Source organism: Fukomys damarensis, unplaced genomic scaffold (assembly GCF_012274545.1).
Source record: "Fukomys damarensis isolate Sample0158 unplaced genomic scaffold, DMR_v1.0_HiC HiC_scaffold_36, whole genome shotgun sequence".
Taxonomy (NCBI): domain Eukaryota; kingdom Metazoa; phylum Chordata; class Mammalia; order Rodentia; family Bathyergidae; genus Fukomys; species Fukomys damarensis.
Window position 1 is genome coordinate 32,201,002 of NW_022900948.1, and position 16,308 is coordinate 32,217,309.

Genomic DNA, 16,308 nt, shown 5'->3' on the forward strand with positions numbered 1-16,308 from the left:
TTATATATATATATATATATAATTTGAACTGGCCCCTGAATGTGAAGAGGTCATGCAAAAAGCAAGAAAAAAGAAGTAGTCCAGGGTGCCTAAACATCGAGTTTAAATTTGTGGAGTAAAACCAATTTGGAATAGATACTTCTTGAATGAACAGATATTAGCCTAGGAGAATGGATGGATCGATAAATGGGTAGGTAACTGAATGGAAGATGCTGAGCAAGAGAAATAATAGTAGGGAATAATCAGATGAAGCAGGGACTTCTAGACTATCGTACAAAATCAGGACTTTGTTACACATGAAATGGAAAGCCATTTCCCAATTTGGGTTATGAGAAGCATTGTGTAGTTTATGTTTCAAGAACAGCAGTGTAGCTATGTTCCAGAGGAAGGATGGTTGGGAAACAGACACAGAAGGAGCAGAGAGACATGTTAAGTGAGCTTGAAATGGTGATGAAGCCTTAGATTAGTGCAGTAGTGATGGAAACAAGTTGATTTGTTTGGAATATCCTGGAACCAAAGATCCTGTAGGATATGCTGATGGACTTTATTTGGTGTTGAGGGATGGTGTGAAAAAAATAGGAGAGATGACTGGGAAGGTTTTGGTTTGGCCTTTGTTGGTTGATGGTGTCATTTGCTAAGGTGGAGAAAAGGGGTCATAGAAAATAATCAATATATTGCTTGATTATGTGAGGTACCTTTAAATAGATGCTTAGTAGAGATGTCTTACAGGCACTTGGGGATCAGAAAAGAGATCTGTTATAAAACCATATGTGTCCCTTCAATTGTTGGCATATAGATTATTTGCAATACTTATGTAAAGATTGGGTTGGCTGAGAGTGTAAAGAAAAAAGGGTGGAACTGAGGTGCCAAAAAAGATTAGCAAGGTGGTGTCAGGGAGAAAGCGAGAGAGAGAGAGAGAGAGAGAGAGAGAGAGAGAGAGAGAGAGGGACTTTTACCACACTGTGGTGATTTTGATGGAGTGGTAAGTATAGAAGCTTGATCAGACAACTGAAGAATAAATTGTAGGCAACTCAATAAATTTAACTGTAACCCAAAAAGGAAAACATGAAGCAAGAGAGATAGTATTCAGAATATAAATAAAAAGAAGTTTTAGTTGTTAATTTAAAATATATATTTTTCAAAAAATTCCTTTTTAAAATTTAAAATGTTTAGATTAGCTGTATATTGTTTTGCTGATTTGGAAGGAGAGAATAACGATTTTGCGAGTAGAAGAAATTTGGTTCTGCTGAATGTGTAGAGATGCAACAGAGTGGCAAACGGTGTTTCACCAGGCTGAAGATGATCCATCCTGAGGATGAGGGACTCAAATGTGGAGACCAGCGTTTCAGGCTAAGGAAATAATGGTAGATGCTCTGAGTTATGGGTCATGGAAGAGAAGTACATTTATTAAGGTTGGATAAACAAAAACGTTGGTACTAAACTATGAAAGGACTTGAAAGTGAGTTGGCAATGTTCAAGTTTTCTTAGAGTCAAATATTTCAAACATAAAATTTACATTTTAACTGTGGATAAGTTGCTCTGGAAAAAGGGATTGAAGTGGGAAAGAACCAACGCCAGTTATGAGAATGCTGTAGAAAGAGGACAAGGCTGTTCTATGGTCTGAGATAGAGTTAGACTGATAATGTAGATGACATCCAGAAACTTTTCTTTCCTGAGTGGTTTTAGTCTGTTACACGATGCCTAGTAGCCACTGTGAAACACAGGGAGGAATTTCTGGCTCATGTTGGTATGTGGCCAACCCTTGAAGGAAGCAGAAATCAACTGAAGCTTCTCAGATTCAGCAGACCTAATCGGCATCTGAAGCTTGTCAGCAGATTTATGGTTCTTCAGGAGCCCTTCGCCTTTGGTACTCCGGGTAGGCTGATCTCATTGAAGAGGTTAAAGAACAAACTCTGGTTTGAATAGAATTAAATGAGGTTAGCAGTGTGGGTTTGACATGAAGCCCTTGAAAGAAAGACAATATGAAGTCAAGATATTTCAGTTCGAGAGGAACTGGATGCCAGCATGGCCTCCTCTCAACTTCCCTTTAGTAAATTGTCCAGGATTAAGGCACTACCACTCTTCTGTTCCAACAGGCTGTTATTTGGATACAAAGACTGTGCATTTTTGGGGTCTTTTTGTGTTGTTGTTTGGATGACTTATTATGTGGCATGAAGCTTGTTGTGGTTGGACCCATACCTAAACAAACAGCTGAACTTAAAAATACTAATTTTGTATGGTCTTTAACAAAGTTAAAAAAAATAAGACAAGTTATTATTGGACTGAAAGAGAATGCCCTCAGCTAGAAATAGATACAGATTTCTCAAAAGCGGATCCATCTTTATGAACAAAAAGTTTAGAAAGACAAGTAATTCCTTTTATTCGTTGGAAGATAGCCCATTTTAAGAATGTACATTTAAATTATTTGCTTCTTCCTTGAGTTCTAAAGCAAATCCATCTTCTATGAATGAAAATTCTTACTCCCTGTCTGAAGATTGCTTGTTTGCTCTGTATGAAGTATGGTAACTTTAATAGCTATCCAGACTCTTTAGCCGCTATCTTTAGACAGTATGAAAACTGAAGGCAGGAAATCCCAGATGTTGTCCTGAGACCCAGTGAAGGTAACGAACTGTTTTGTTCCCACAAGTAAATGCTAAAACAGCAGGGTATCATAGAAAGGGCATTGTACACAAGTTCAGGAATCAGCACTCTAGTCTTGTCTCTAACAGAAATGTTCTCTAAAGGCCTCAGCAAATGATTTCGACTCCATAGACATCAGCTTTCCCATAGGTCAAATGGAATAATTGTTTCATCTCCAAGGTCAGCATCACCACAGACCGTTTTTTGGCCATCCGTTATATATCTAGTATTTACGTATAGTTACCACTGTTAAGTTCTGCTGGAGGAAAAGTCATTCATATTTTATTTACTACATTATGCCTATGGTTTTTTCATAGTTATCTGACACACAGAAACAAGAAAGTAAATATTTCCAATTGTTATGTAATTACTTCTATTCAGTTTTTTCAGGTTCAGTAAGTATTCAATCCTTTATTCATTATTCAGATGAGGAAACCGAGTCTTAGAAGTTCTACAGAAGTTTCCCAAACTTAAATAAATAGTAAATAGCACCTCTGCTCAACAAAATCAAGTATTTACCTCGTTGCCTCTGAGAGTATGGAAAATCATGATTACAACAGAGCTTTCCTACTCCAAAGTCTCACCACTCCTGAGCGATAACGATTTCTTAATGTAATATTGAAGTTCTTCTTTAACATGCCTTCAAGTCAGCTTTTCAATTTACCAGTTCCAGGAGCCACTGTACTTCCTCACTCAAATATTGGTAGAGACTCGTATTTCAGTCAGATTCTTCCCTTAACATGCTAGGATTTTTTTCATTCTCAAATATGCTTCTGACAAATCATTTCTCAAGTCACTTCCCCACCTTCACCGAGCGGTGTCCATTCTTCCTGAAGAGGAGGGGCCAGTGTGCTTCATCAGAGCACCCCCAGCACCATCACAGACAATAAACAAGTGTTAGGTAAATCTTGATAAAATGCACCAGTAATCTTCTCCAGTTTGCTTTCAAGAGGCAGAAACTATTTTTATCTGAGGAAAACGATAGTGCTCATTCCTAAAATCTCCAGAAGGCTTTGGTACCTTTTGTCTATTTCTCATTCATTGCTGAAATGATTACAAATGGACTTCTCTGTTCTTAATCCCAGTGGGGCGTCATGGAAATGTTTAAGGGACCATCCATTGGGGCTTGTTTTAGAACAACTCCAGTCCTAATGTTCAAAGATATTTTAAAGTGAAGCTAGTCCTTAGGCAAAGTATTTTGTTCTGTTTAAGAAGGCATCTCTACTTTTTATGAAATCTGATTTACAGTACTAATATTGTAAGGCCAGTAATGGCATTACCAGAAAGTATATGGGTACTTGGTTTGTTTAGATTTTGTGTAATTGGACAAGTGAAATATAAGTGTCTTAATCTTTTATTTGTCACTCACACGTTTATGGTTATTTAATTGGCACCTTTATTCTAGGTAATATGTTGTTAGTTAAAAATACAGAGTTGAAAGACTCAACCTTTTTGTTCCCAGAGAGCCTTGTCAGCTATCATGTGAGACTGACCCATAAGCAGACAGGGAGAACCTGTGATGGAAGAAATATGGAAATATGGAACACAGGGAAGGGAAATGAAGCCAAGTAGGGTGGAAATCCTAGAAAGGGGTTTAAATAGAGATTTGCCAAGAGAGATTCTAGCATGAGGAACTAGTGAGAATTAGTAAGGTGAAGAAATGGAAAATACATTCCCAACAGAGCAAAACAACCCTTGTGAGATAGCATGGATAAATGGAATGGAAATGGCTAGTTTGGAAAATTGAAGAAGGAAGACAGTTTGTGAAGAGCCTGGTATGCCAAACTAAGGAAAATTAGCATTAATTCTAGCTTTTGCCTATACTTTAAGGTGAATTTGTCTCCTTTTCCTTATATTTGGCCTCCCAAGCTTTCCAGTGGAGACAACAGCCTCTACCTGCCACAAACACTGTCCTTTGTATATGCCTTGAGAATGCAGAGACATGGCATTGCATCTCAGTGGCCTAGACAGTTAAAAGTTGAAGATTAAGTCAATGAAGGGCTGCATCCACTGTGGCTGACCACTTACAGAAACCTCCTCTACATCGAGCTCTTTGGCTGAGCTCATTTCTTAGAAAGGAGAAAGAAACTTTCTCACATGAGAAAACACACCTGAGGAGGAGAGACAGTTCATCCTGCCTAGCCCACCCACATCAGGTGTCCTGACTGGGTAGAAGAGCTTTCTAAATGCGACACCATAAGTAAGGCGACGATCTGAAATGAGGAATTACCTTTTGCTAAGAGAAGATGACATGGGATTTCGAGATCAGACTGCCCCGAGCAAGCCCACCATGGGGCAGTCTCTACTAGTGTCAGCTCCTTTTACTTCCCCCAAATCATAACTTAAAGAAAGTTTTCAAAGGATGTAGAGTGCAAACTATATTTGTGCAGGAGTGTGTAAAACAGGGATGCTGAAGTTTAGTTACTCATTCATTCACCAAATAATCTTTGAAAGTCTGTTCAATTTTCAGATGTGTTTGTGCGTGCATGCGTATAGTCTGCACAGTACTGCTCTCAGTGTAATACAGTATCACCAAAGTTACGTAACTACTATAAGGAAGCCAGGGTGGCAGTGTGATCATTTCTCCTTGGGACTGACTTCAAATTCTTCACTACAACCTGGTCAGAACCTGGCATAAAGTATTCGAGGAGCACTCAGCAAATTGATGTAATGGAAACAAGAAGGCCAGTTTTGTTTTATTGTCGCTGTCTTTGTTTTTCCCGGCTGCACATTTGTATTCTATTCCTTACCCTGTTCTGTTCAGTGCTTGGGGCAGAGGGATAGAGAATTCCCCAGACAAAGGCTGGCAGATGGAGCTGAAGGGCTCCTGGGACACTAGTAGCAAGAGAAGCTGAATAGCACAGTCCAAGGATGTTATTTTTAAAAGGGATGCACAATAGCTTTGTCAGCAGAATCTAGAAGAAACCAGACATATTCTTATTCCCCTTCTCTCTCTCTCTCTCTCTCTCTCTCTCTCTCTCTCTCTCTCTCTCTCTCTCTCTCTCACTCTCTCTCTCTCTCTCTCTCTCTCTCTGCCTCTCTCCTCTTCTTAACGCTGTCTCTGCCTATCTGTCTATCTGTCATCTATCTGCCTATCTACTCACTTATGCACCTGATTTTCTGCCCATGTCTGTCTCCCTCCAATCTCAAGTTCTGCTGATTCTAAGCAGACAGAATTACCTTAGTCTTAAATACAAGAAGAAATTGCCCTTCATGAGAATTCATCTCTAGTTCTTTTTCTTTCTTTCTTTCTTTCTTTCTTTCTTTCTTTCTTTCTTTCTTTCTTTCTTTCTTTTTTTTTTGAGAGAGAGGGGCTATTCTGAGAGGTATCTTTGCTGAAGAAATGAATTAAGTCATGTCAGAGGATAGAATTCATATAGTCTTACTTATTTGTCTTTATACTGGAGGAGGAAAAAGTGGTAACCTCGTGATCTTATCCTTAGTGATACTGCATGGAGAACATCACACTGGTGTGAAAAGGATCTGTCCTGCTAGGTGTGAAAAACCAGGCTCAGACTTCTAGCTCTGATTCTAGCTTTCTCTGTATAGCCTGGAGGCAGATACTATATCTCCTCTACCTCTCAGTTTTCCAGTAGATAAATGAGTAAAGAGGCTGACATTATCAGTGCTATTTCATGTAATCACCATGACAACACTGAGTAAATATTACTGCCTCCATTTTTGTTTCTTTTGTCTGTGGGCAAGGAAGGTGAAGTTCCGAGTGATTAGGTTGCTTCATTTCAGTCCTACACAGCTTATGAGCAGTAGAGATGGAGATCTATCCAACCTTTGCTATATGCCAGAATCCTTACTCTTTGCATTCTCCTTGATTGGATTTTAGAAAGTAAAGACTAGATTTATGGCTGACCACTCTTGGATTGGACATGTGTCTTATTATATCTAGGTTGGCCACAGTGATCTAGAGATCAGAACTATTGAGAAGCACGGAGCCTGTGTTCTTTCCATGCCTGAACTGCCCTTCATGCTACTGCTCACTAAATTCTCAGCTGGCTGAAACCCATCTTTAAATAATCGAATTATAATGGATTGATTTATTCTGGCTCTTTTGATACTATTTCACTATGTAAACTATTTGCAGAAATAAACAAGGGATTTTAGAGCTTGGAAGGGGCTCTACATTTTGCTGTCCTTGAATTCAATAACTCTTTTTTCAAGTAGTCAGCATCATAAAAATTCAAGTCTTATTTCTACTTGACCTGGGCTCTTTCTAGATGGGAGAGTGTTGCTTGATACTATTTAAAGCCAGGACTGATTTCACAATTTGATTTAATTCAATTATTTAGGAACAAATCGACCCTCTAGAAGAGAGTATTATTTTTGTCTTGATTATTTTAGAATGTACAAAGCATATTTATGTTCCTTTCCAATGAGAGTTCTTTCTGATGAGAGCTTGTCCAGACTGGGACTGTCATGTCCATGCTACATTTGGGGATCCAGAGGCTGAAAAGCAAAGTAGCCTTTGCAAAGTTGCAGAGCCAGTAGAAAGGACAAAAATCAAATCAGGTCTTTGGCCTTACAATCATTGCCTTCTCCAGAGCCACCCTCTACTATTTTGTAGTAAACTGGAGAAGGGCGACCTAGATCTAGTGATATATGCACAGTGATTTACCTGAGATTTTGAGATTTTCCCAGCTTATATGACTATTATGTGGCTATAATTTTTAGTAGCACTGCCATCATTTTCAAAGTATGCTCTAGCTTACATGATAAATTGTATGGTAAACCTAGGACATTGGGTAGAGATTGCCTTTCAAGGAATTCTGAATCTTTTTTTTTTTTTTTTTTTTTTTTTTTTTTTGGTTTTTTGAGACAGGGCCTCCCTATTTAGTTGAGACTGACCTGGAACTCAGTATGTAGCCCTGGCTGGTCTTGAACTCACAGTGAACCTCTTGCCTCAGCCTCCCAAGGGCTGGGATTACAGGTGTGCACCACCACACCCGGCTTTAGGAATTCCAAATCTTTCAGGGGAGCTGCAGCATGTAGATCTAATGACAGCACAGTGTGTTCAGTGTTAAGGTGGAGATTTTAATAAAATAGGAATACACGTGCAGTAGAGAGTAGATAGCTTTGCTTAGAAAAACTGAGAAGAGAGCACAGGAGATCTGGTATTAAAATTAAAAAAAGAAGGCAGGGTAATCTTTTTCAAATGTTGCATGTAGGCTTTCATATGTATTGCTCTGTTAAAATACCAAGAAACATGCATAGGTTGCACCTGCTTAAGACCTATCTACTCTTAGCCCTGTATTTCTGTGGCTCTTTTCCTTGTAGCAAGGGAAAATCATTTTAGCCAACAATAGCTTTAAAGAAAAAACGGAAACTGTTACTGTAGTTTGAAGTTCATAGGAGCTTGAAGACTTACTTGGTGTTTGACTGAAACTCCTAAGGTACCTGACAAGTCCTTAGAAGCATTAGACAGGAAAAGTTCTTGGAATCCCAGTGTTTTAACCCCTTTCTATGCTCTGCTTACTGGGTCCAGAGAGGGAAAGAGACTTGGCTAACTGACATCACAGAACAGTGAAGTTTCAAAAGTGGTACTGAAGCCAGGTCATGCTTTATGCAGAACTGGAATTACCTTTGGAATTATATGAACCCAAGTTTGCAGCTAGGAGGTTCTGTGGTGTCAAAAGTATACTCAGAGATGGAACAGGAAGGCATGAGTTCCGATCCCACATTTGACATAAACCCATTGTGTGACCTTCTTATAATTGTGTGGCATCTCAATTTAAGATTAAAATAGTGATTAAAATAATAATAATGCCTTCCTCTTGAGGTGGTGAGGCTCACTTGGGGGTAATGAAGGTGTTTGCAAACCTGTGTGTGTGTGTGTGTGTGTGTGTGTGTGTGGCAAACAACATTCTTTTTTTTTTTTTTTTTTTTTTTTTTTTTTTTTTTGACAGGGTCTCACTATGTAGTTGAGACTGACCTGGAACTCATTATGTAGCCCAGGCTGGTCTCGAACTCACAGTGAACCTCTTGCCTCAGCCTCCCAAGGGCTGGGATTACAGGCATGCACCACCACGCCCAGCTTTGGCAAAGTACATTCTTAACATATTTTAAATTTAAAGTATAATGTTGTTAATTATAAGCGTAATGTTGTGCTGAAGCTATCTAGAGCTTTTTCATTATGCATAATTAAATATCTGCACCTAATAAACAGCTCGCACTCATTTCCCCTCCTTTCAGAATCTGGCAACCTTCATTTCACTTTCTTTATCTATGAGTTTTGCCACCTTAGCTGCCTTACCTAGGTGGAGCTGTGTAGGGTTTGTCCTTCTATATTGGCTTATTTCATTTTGCATGGTGACTTCGAGGTCCATCCATGTTGTTGCATTTGACAAGACTTCTTTTATTAAGGCTAAAGAATATTCCTTTATGCCTAATGAGGATGGGCTTGACAAGGCTGGTGGACTTGGCGGTCCAATCTCATTGCTGCTAATGATGTCAGAGGCCAAAGAACAAATATCTCTCCACCATCTCCTTCTCTGTCCCTCTCTTGTAGATGAACCCAGCCGGTGCTATTTCCACGATGGAGACGGGATATGTGAAGAGTTTGAACAGAAGACTAGCATTAAAGACTGTGGTGTTTACACACCCCAGGGATTCCTGGATCAGTGGGCATCCAACGCTTCTGTGTCCCATCAGGACCAGCAGTGCCCTGGGTGGGTCGTCATTGGGCAGCCAGCAGCGTCACAGGTAAGACCCTAGCTTCATGTTCTGAATCTTCTCTGTGTGCCTCAAGGTCTTCATCACACACGTGGTGTCACTGGATGTGGCCACTTGAGCACATCTTTAACCAGATGCAGTGTCAGTGTTGATAGAGGGTTACACAGGCAATGGGCAAGGGGAGGGGCCATCAGCGTTATGGCGTAATATCTGTCTTCCCATTTTCCTACCTGTGGCCATTCACATGTAGGAAAGAACTTCAATGGGATATGTCATTGGAATTCAGTAGGGGCAAGAAAAAATTCATCTTGGGAAGCCTCACTTGCATTTTTAGAATTTTCCAAGTTGTGTGCTTAATGAATTAATAGTAATTCTACTATGCATTTACTTTGTGGCTGTAGAGTAGTCTTCCCACCTCTCTACGCCTTGCTTTCCCATCTTTAAAATAGTGACTGGTTGAGTGTGATGATCTCCAAGGACTTCCCCAATTCTAAGAGGCTGTGACTCATTCCTCAGTCCCCTAATGCACTATTAATGTGCCCTGGTTCTCTCTCAGGGGACTGATAACTTAGTTGAGGCAGTGAGAGTTTGGGGACCACTAGAGCTTGTGTGATTCTAGTGATGGCTGTGCTGTCCCCAGAGCCACCTTTCCAATTATCCTGCTGAGCAAGCACCTGCCTTCTTCCGAGACTCCCATTTCCCAGAGTCACGACTCAGTGCTTCTGAGTGCTAGGCCCAGCCACCATTTCTAAGCCCATCTTGCCTGCTGGCCTTGCAAAGGAACCGTGGCTCCTGAACACTCCTCTTTCATACTGCTTCCTAAATCCAGGAGCAGTGCAGTAGGCCAGGTTTCCAGATGAAAGAGAAATATAATTGTCTGCCGAGGCTCAGTGAAGAATCACTGGGTACGGTATAGGAAAGGAGCACCTCATTTATTAGATTTCTCACGCATTTCATCACAGCTTGATCTTTTTGGTGATGTTTGCATTATTAGGTTCTTTATTTGTATGCATTTATTTCCAAACTCCTTGCAGAATGTGAAAAGAAATAAAACATGGTGTTTTCTGGTGCCTCTCATGTTTACTGCCATCTTAGCGAATGAATGAATGATTACATGAATAAATGACCAGCATCCGTCTTCTTCCCTCACCACCTCTGTATTCTGTGAACTCATCTTCATGGTTGCACCCACTTCCCGTTGCACTGAACTCTAAACCTTTGTTTGATCACCTGGATCCCCCATTAGGCTATCAGTTTTTTAGAGAATAGACTCAAGTTTCATTCCTCTTTGTCCCTTCATCTTCAAAATGGGATCTAGATAAGACCAGGTGCTCAGGAACTGTCTGTTTCCTGACCTGAAGGAACACAGGAGTGTGCGCGCACACACACAACACACGTGTGCACACGTGCGCTCCCTGCTACATGCTCAGGCATTGTGTGCCTATTACATAGAAAGTTCAGGAACTCCAAATTCAACATTAACATCCAGTTCCTAGTCGTATTTTTAAAAATCACTCATACAAGAGTATTAAGAGCCCACTCAGAACCTCACATGAGTGACAGTTGAGGGCGTAACTATGTTTAAGAATCATCCAAAGTTTACTGATACTAATGTGAACAAAAGAGAGAATTTTCCAGTCTTTGCATTTGAAAAGCTTCACGGAGCAGTTATCCTGATCTTGTGAGGAAAGGGCTGTCAGGAATTATGGGCAATTATCTCTTCCTAAACAAAAATCCAATTTAAAAAAAATCATTATAAATACTAGCTCTTCGATCTACAAAAAAGAGATGAGGAAACAAAATCATCCTATTGAATTATTCATTGTAACAAATTTTATTGTAATGAAATCGACTAGGTTCCATTACTCTGCGCTTGGACATAATCTTTGTTACAAGGAGACTTCAGCTGTAACTAAATTTACCATAATGAGATCAGCTCACTGGAGAATACAGGGTCAGGGGAGGGGATGTGTGCACTGCTTAGGTACAGGGGGTGAGGGGAGGGACAAGGGCAGTCTGGAGGCCACAAGAATAAAAGTCACCTAAATTTTTCACCAGAAAACAAATGTCTAGGATTTATTCCCTTACTCTACCCCTACCATCCTGCACATGCATGCACTCACACACATGTACAAACACACACTCACATGTGTACACAATGGCATGCATACAGATGCACAGTCGAACATTTACATGTACATGGGGACATCATACAGCCTGTGTAGTTCAAGGCAAAGGCCCTTTCTGAAGTGGAAACCTAGCTCCGTTCTGACAGCAGAGAGGAAGAATGAAGTGTGACTCTGCCCTTCATTACCTGTAAAGTGATTAGAGAAGAAAGGTAGTTAATTTTCAGTCTGTCAAGGCCTCCAGTAAAGATGTTGATGGTAGGAGAGAAGGAATCAAAAGAACTGGGAGGTCCTCAGGAATTGGGCTTAAGAATCAAATGGAAATGGGCACCATATGTCTCTTGCCTTCCTCCAATAAGATTCTATCTTTCCCTCTCTCTCTCCCTTCCTCTCTCTCTCTCCACACACACACACACACACACACACACACACACACACACACATTCATTTGTGTCTGTGTGTGCTCCAGAGAGTGATCAAAGGAGGTAAAAAAGAAGAGGGCAAGGACCTAACATCAAAGGGAGACCTGCCAGCCACTTTGACACACCTTTACAGCCAGGGTAAGAATTGTCATCTGCCTTGGAAAAATTGAGAAGCACCATGGTTGTGCCCTAGGCCCAGGCAACAGTGGAGAATCTAAAATTAGGAATATCTCAGCTTGGTCATGTGGGTAACGGCCAGGATTCATGCCTGGGAAACTTCACTGAGAAGCAAGCACAGAGTTCTACATAGAAAGATAGTGTTGGGTGTCACTTGTGGCCCACCAGGGGTGCTTCCAACTTCCTGAAGCAGAATCATTGATAGTCACCACTGGCCTCTTCCATACTGGGAGGGTCCTTCTCCCCGCCACAGTGACTCTGCTCTGTGGTCCCTTTGTTTCACTGGGACACTTCTTTAAGTAGGGGAATGATGGAATGACCACATGGCTGCACTTCTGCTTTTTTATCTTTGTTAAATTTATTGGTACATATTAGGTATACAACGCAGTTACATTCACCACTGGGATCTTGTACCTTTACATGACTTCAGGTTCTTACTTTTCCCTATTCCCCAGCCCTCCCCTCAGCCCCTCTACCCTTCTCTATTTACAAAGACATTGTTTCCATGTTTTTCCTTTGCACAAATTTTTTCTTTTCCCTTTCCCCTACCCCTCCCACTTCTTCTACTCTTTTATACTTTCTTCCTATTACACAATCTCAATTATATATTTTAATCCTTATTCACACTTTTACTTTTTCACACCAGAGAAACTATTCAGTATTTACACATGTGTAGCTGATTAAGTGTATGGCCTCCATGTGCATCAACTTATCTATAAATCTCTCTAGTTTCCATTCTTTATGGCTGAGTACTACTCAATTTTACTTAAAAAAAAATCCCACATCTTCTTTATGCAGTCTCCAGTAGATGGGCAATTGGACTGTTTCCAAGTTTTAGCTATTACAAACTGTGCCGCTATAAACATGGATGTGCATGTATCACTGTGATATGATTCTTTTAATTCTTTTGGGAAGATACTCAGCAGAGGAATAGCTGGGTCAAATGGGACTTGTAATCCTAGTTATTTGAGATATCTTCATATTGATTTCCACAGTGGTTGCACCACTCTGAACTCCCACCAACAATGGAGAAGTGTTCCTATCTCCTCACAACCCCACCAGCATTTGTTATTGGTTGATTTCTTGATAGCAGCCATTCTTTCTAGGGTGAGATAGTATCTCAGTGTTGGTTTCATCTGCATCTTCCGAATGACCAGTGATATGGAACACTTTTTCATATATTTGCTTTCTGCTTTTACTTCTTCATCTGAGAAATGTCTATTCATTTCAGATGCCCATTTTTGAATTGGGTCTTTATATTTGAGGGTCTGATTTTTTTTAGTTCTTTGTATGTTCTACGTGGTAGACCTTTGTCTGAGGATTAGCTGGTAAAATTTTCCCCCACATTGTGAGTTGTCTCTTAGCTCTTCTTGTGATTTCTCTGTCAGTGCAGAAGTTTTTTTAAAAGATGAGATCCCAATTGTTGATTCTTTGTGCTAGTTCCCGTGCTACTGAGGATTTGTTCATAAAGTCTTTTCCTATTCCGATATCTTCAAGAGTTCTACCTAACTTATCTTCCAGCAGGTTCAGTGTTTCTGCTTTAATATTTATATCTTTAATCCACTTGGATTTTAGTTTATTGCATGATGAAAGATGTGGGTCTAATTTTAATCTTTGACAAGTTGAAATCCAGTGCTTCCAACACCATTTATTAAAGAGGTTATATTTCCTCTAGAGAGGGTGTTTGGCTCTTTTGTCAAAGATGAGGTATTTGAGTATATCAAGATATCTTTCTGCATCTTCTAATCTATTCCACTGATCTGTGGGTCTGTTTCTTTGCCAGTACCATGCTGTTTTTATCACAGTGGCTTTTAGTGTAGTTTCAAATTCAGGATTGTGATACCCCCTGCCATGTCTCTGTTGCCTAGAATTGCTTTTGCTATCTAGGTCTCTTTTGTTCCATATGAATTTTTGCATTGATTTCTTTATTTCTATGAAATAAATTGTTGGGATTTCAATAGGGACTGCATTGAATTTGTAAGCAGTTTTGGAAGTATGGGAAATTTTACTATATTAATTCTTCCTACCCAGGAACACGGGATGTTTTTTCATCTTCTTACCGCCTCTTCAAGCTCTTTCTTATATCCTCTTCTTGTATCTCTTTCTTATATCCTCTTCATTCTCTTTTTTATTATGTCTTCTTCAATGTCTTCAATTACTGTAATTTTCAGTGTAGAGGTCTTCTGTTTCCTTCATTAGATTGACTCCTAGATATTTCATTTTTTTGGATGCTATTATGAAAGGGATTGTTTTCCTAATTTGACTACCAGTGAGACAGTTATTAGTATACAAGTCTATTGATTTGTGAGTATTTACCTTGTACCAAGCTACTCTACTGAATCTGTCAATCAAGTCTAGATGTCTTTTGGCAAATTTTGGGGGTCTTCTATGAAGAGTATCATATCATCAGCAAATAGTGACAGTTTCACTTAGTCCTTTCCTATCTTTATTGCTTTTATTTCTTCTCTTGTCTAATTACTGTGGCTAATGTTTCCAAAACTACATTGAACAGGAGTGGTGATAATGGACATCCTTGTCTCATTCCTGATTTTAGCATAAAGGGTTCCAGTTTTTGACCATTTAGTATGTTATTGGCTGTTGGCTTTTCATAGATAGCCTTTACCAAGTTGAGATAAAGACCATCTATTCTAATTTTCTGTAGGGTGTTTATCATGAGTGGGTGTTGAATTTTGTCAAATGATTTTTCTGCATCTATTGAGAGGATCATATGTTTCTTGTCCTTGATTCTGTTAATATAGTGTATTCCATTATTGATTTATGTATGTTGAAATATCCTTGCATCTCTGAGGTAAATCTGACTTGGTCAGGGTGTATGATCTTCTTGTGACACTCTGTACTCTGTTTGCCAGATCTTATTGAGGATTTTTGCATATATGTTCATTAGGGAGATTGGCCTGTAGTTCTCCTTTTTGGTTGGATTTTTCCATTCTTTTGAAATCAAAGTAATACTTACTTCCAGAAATTAATTTGGAAGTATTGCTTCTCTTTCAATTTCATTGAAAAGTTTAAAGAGTAGTAGCAATAGTTTTTCTCTAAATGTCTTGTACAATCTAGCAGTGAACCATCAGAACCTGGGCTTTGCTTTGTTGGTAAAATTTTAATTATGTTTTCAATTTCACTGATTGTAGTTTGGGTGTTTAGATCTTTTATATCTTCTTCATTCAACTTGGGTAATTCATATGTATCTAGAAATCTGTCCATTTCTTCTATATTCTGCATTTTATTAGAGTACAGATTCTCGAAGTAAGTTTTAATGATCCTTTGGATTTCTGCTGAATCTATTGTGACTTTGCCATTTTCATTCCTAGTTTCATGAATTTGAGCTTTTTTATTCCTTTTTTGATAAGATTGGCTAAGGGTTTATTGATTTTATTTATTCTCTCAAAAACCACCTCTTTGATCCATTGATTTTTTTTGTATTTTTCTCTTAGTCTCTATTGCATTGATTTCTACTCTGGTCTTTATAATTTCCTCCCCTGTATGAGCTTTGGGTTTTCTTGCCCTTCTTTTTCTAGGAGCTCAATATTCACCATTAGGTTGTTTATTTGGGCTCACTCTGTTTTCCTAGTGTGGTCATTCACTGCTATAACTTTCTCACATAAAACTGCTTTCATTGTATCCCACAGATTCCTGTATGTTGTATCGGCATTGTGATTAGATTGTATAAACTGTCTAATTTTTTCTTTAATTTCTGCTGGGTCTCTTTGGTTGTTTAGGAGAGTGTTACTCGATTTCCATGTGCTCGTGAAGTTGTTATGGTTTCTTATGCGATTGATCTCCAGTTTAATTACTATACTACGGTCTGATAGTATATATGGGATAACTTCATTTCCTTTGCATTTACTTAACCGTGTTCTGTGAGCTAGTATGTTGTATGTTTTGGAGAATGACCCATGTGCAGCTGAAAAGAATGTATATTCTGATTTTGTGGGGTGGAACATTCTGTAGACATCTATTAAATCAATTTGTTCAAAAGCTTGCTTCAGCCAGGCATGGTGGCACACACCTGTAATCCCAGCACCCAGGAGACTGAGGCAGGAGGATCACTGTGAGTTTGAGACCAACCTAGGCTACATAGTGAGTTCCAGTTCAATCTCAACTACATAGTGAGATCCTGTCTCAAAAAACAAACAAACAGCTTGGTTCAGTCCTAGTATTTTTAGTCTAGATGATCTATTTGTGACAATGGGGTATTTAGATTCCCCCACTACAATTGTATTAGTGTTAATGTGGTTTTT

General features: G+C 39.3%; 1 protein-coding gene across 1 annotated transcript in view; it reads left to right on the forward strand.

Moving 5' to 3' along the window:
- Pappa (pappalysin 1) overlaps positions 1-16,308 on the forward strand; it is a 240,106-nt gene that overhangs the window by 133,975 nt on the left and 89,823 nt on the right. Inside the window, exon 11 of the mRNA XM_010639469.3 lies at positions 9,161-9,354. Within this exon, the coding sequence (XP_010637771.1) occupies positions 9,161-9,354 (194 nt within the window). The remainder of the gene's footprint in view (positions 1-9,160; positions 9,355-16,308) is intronic.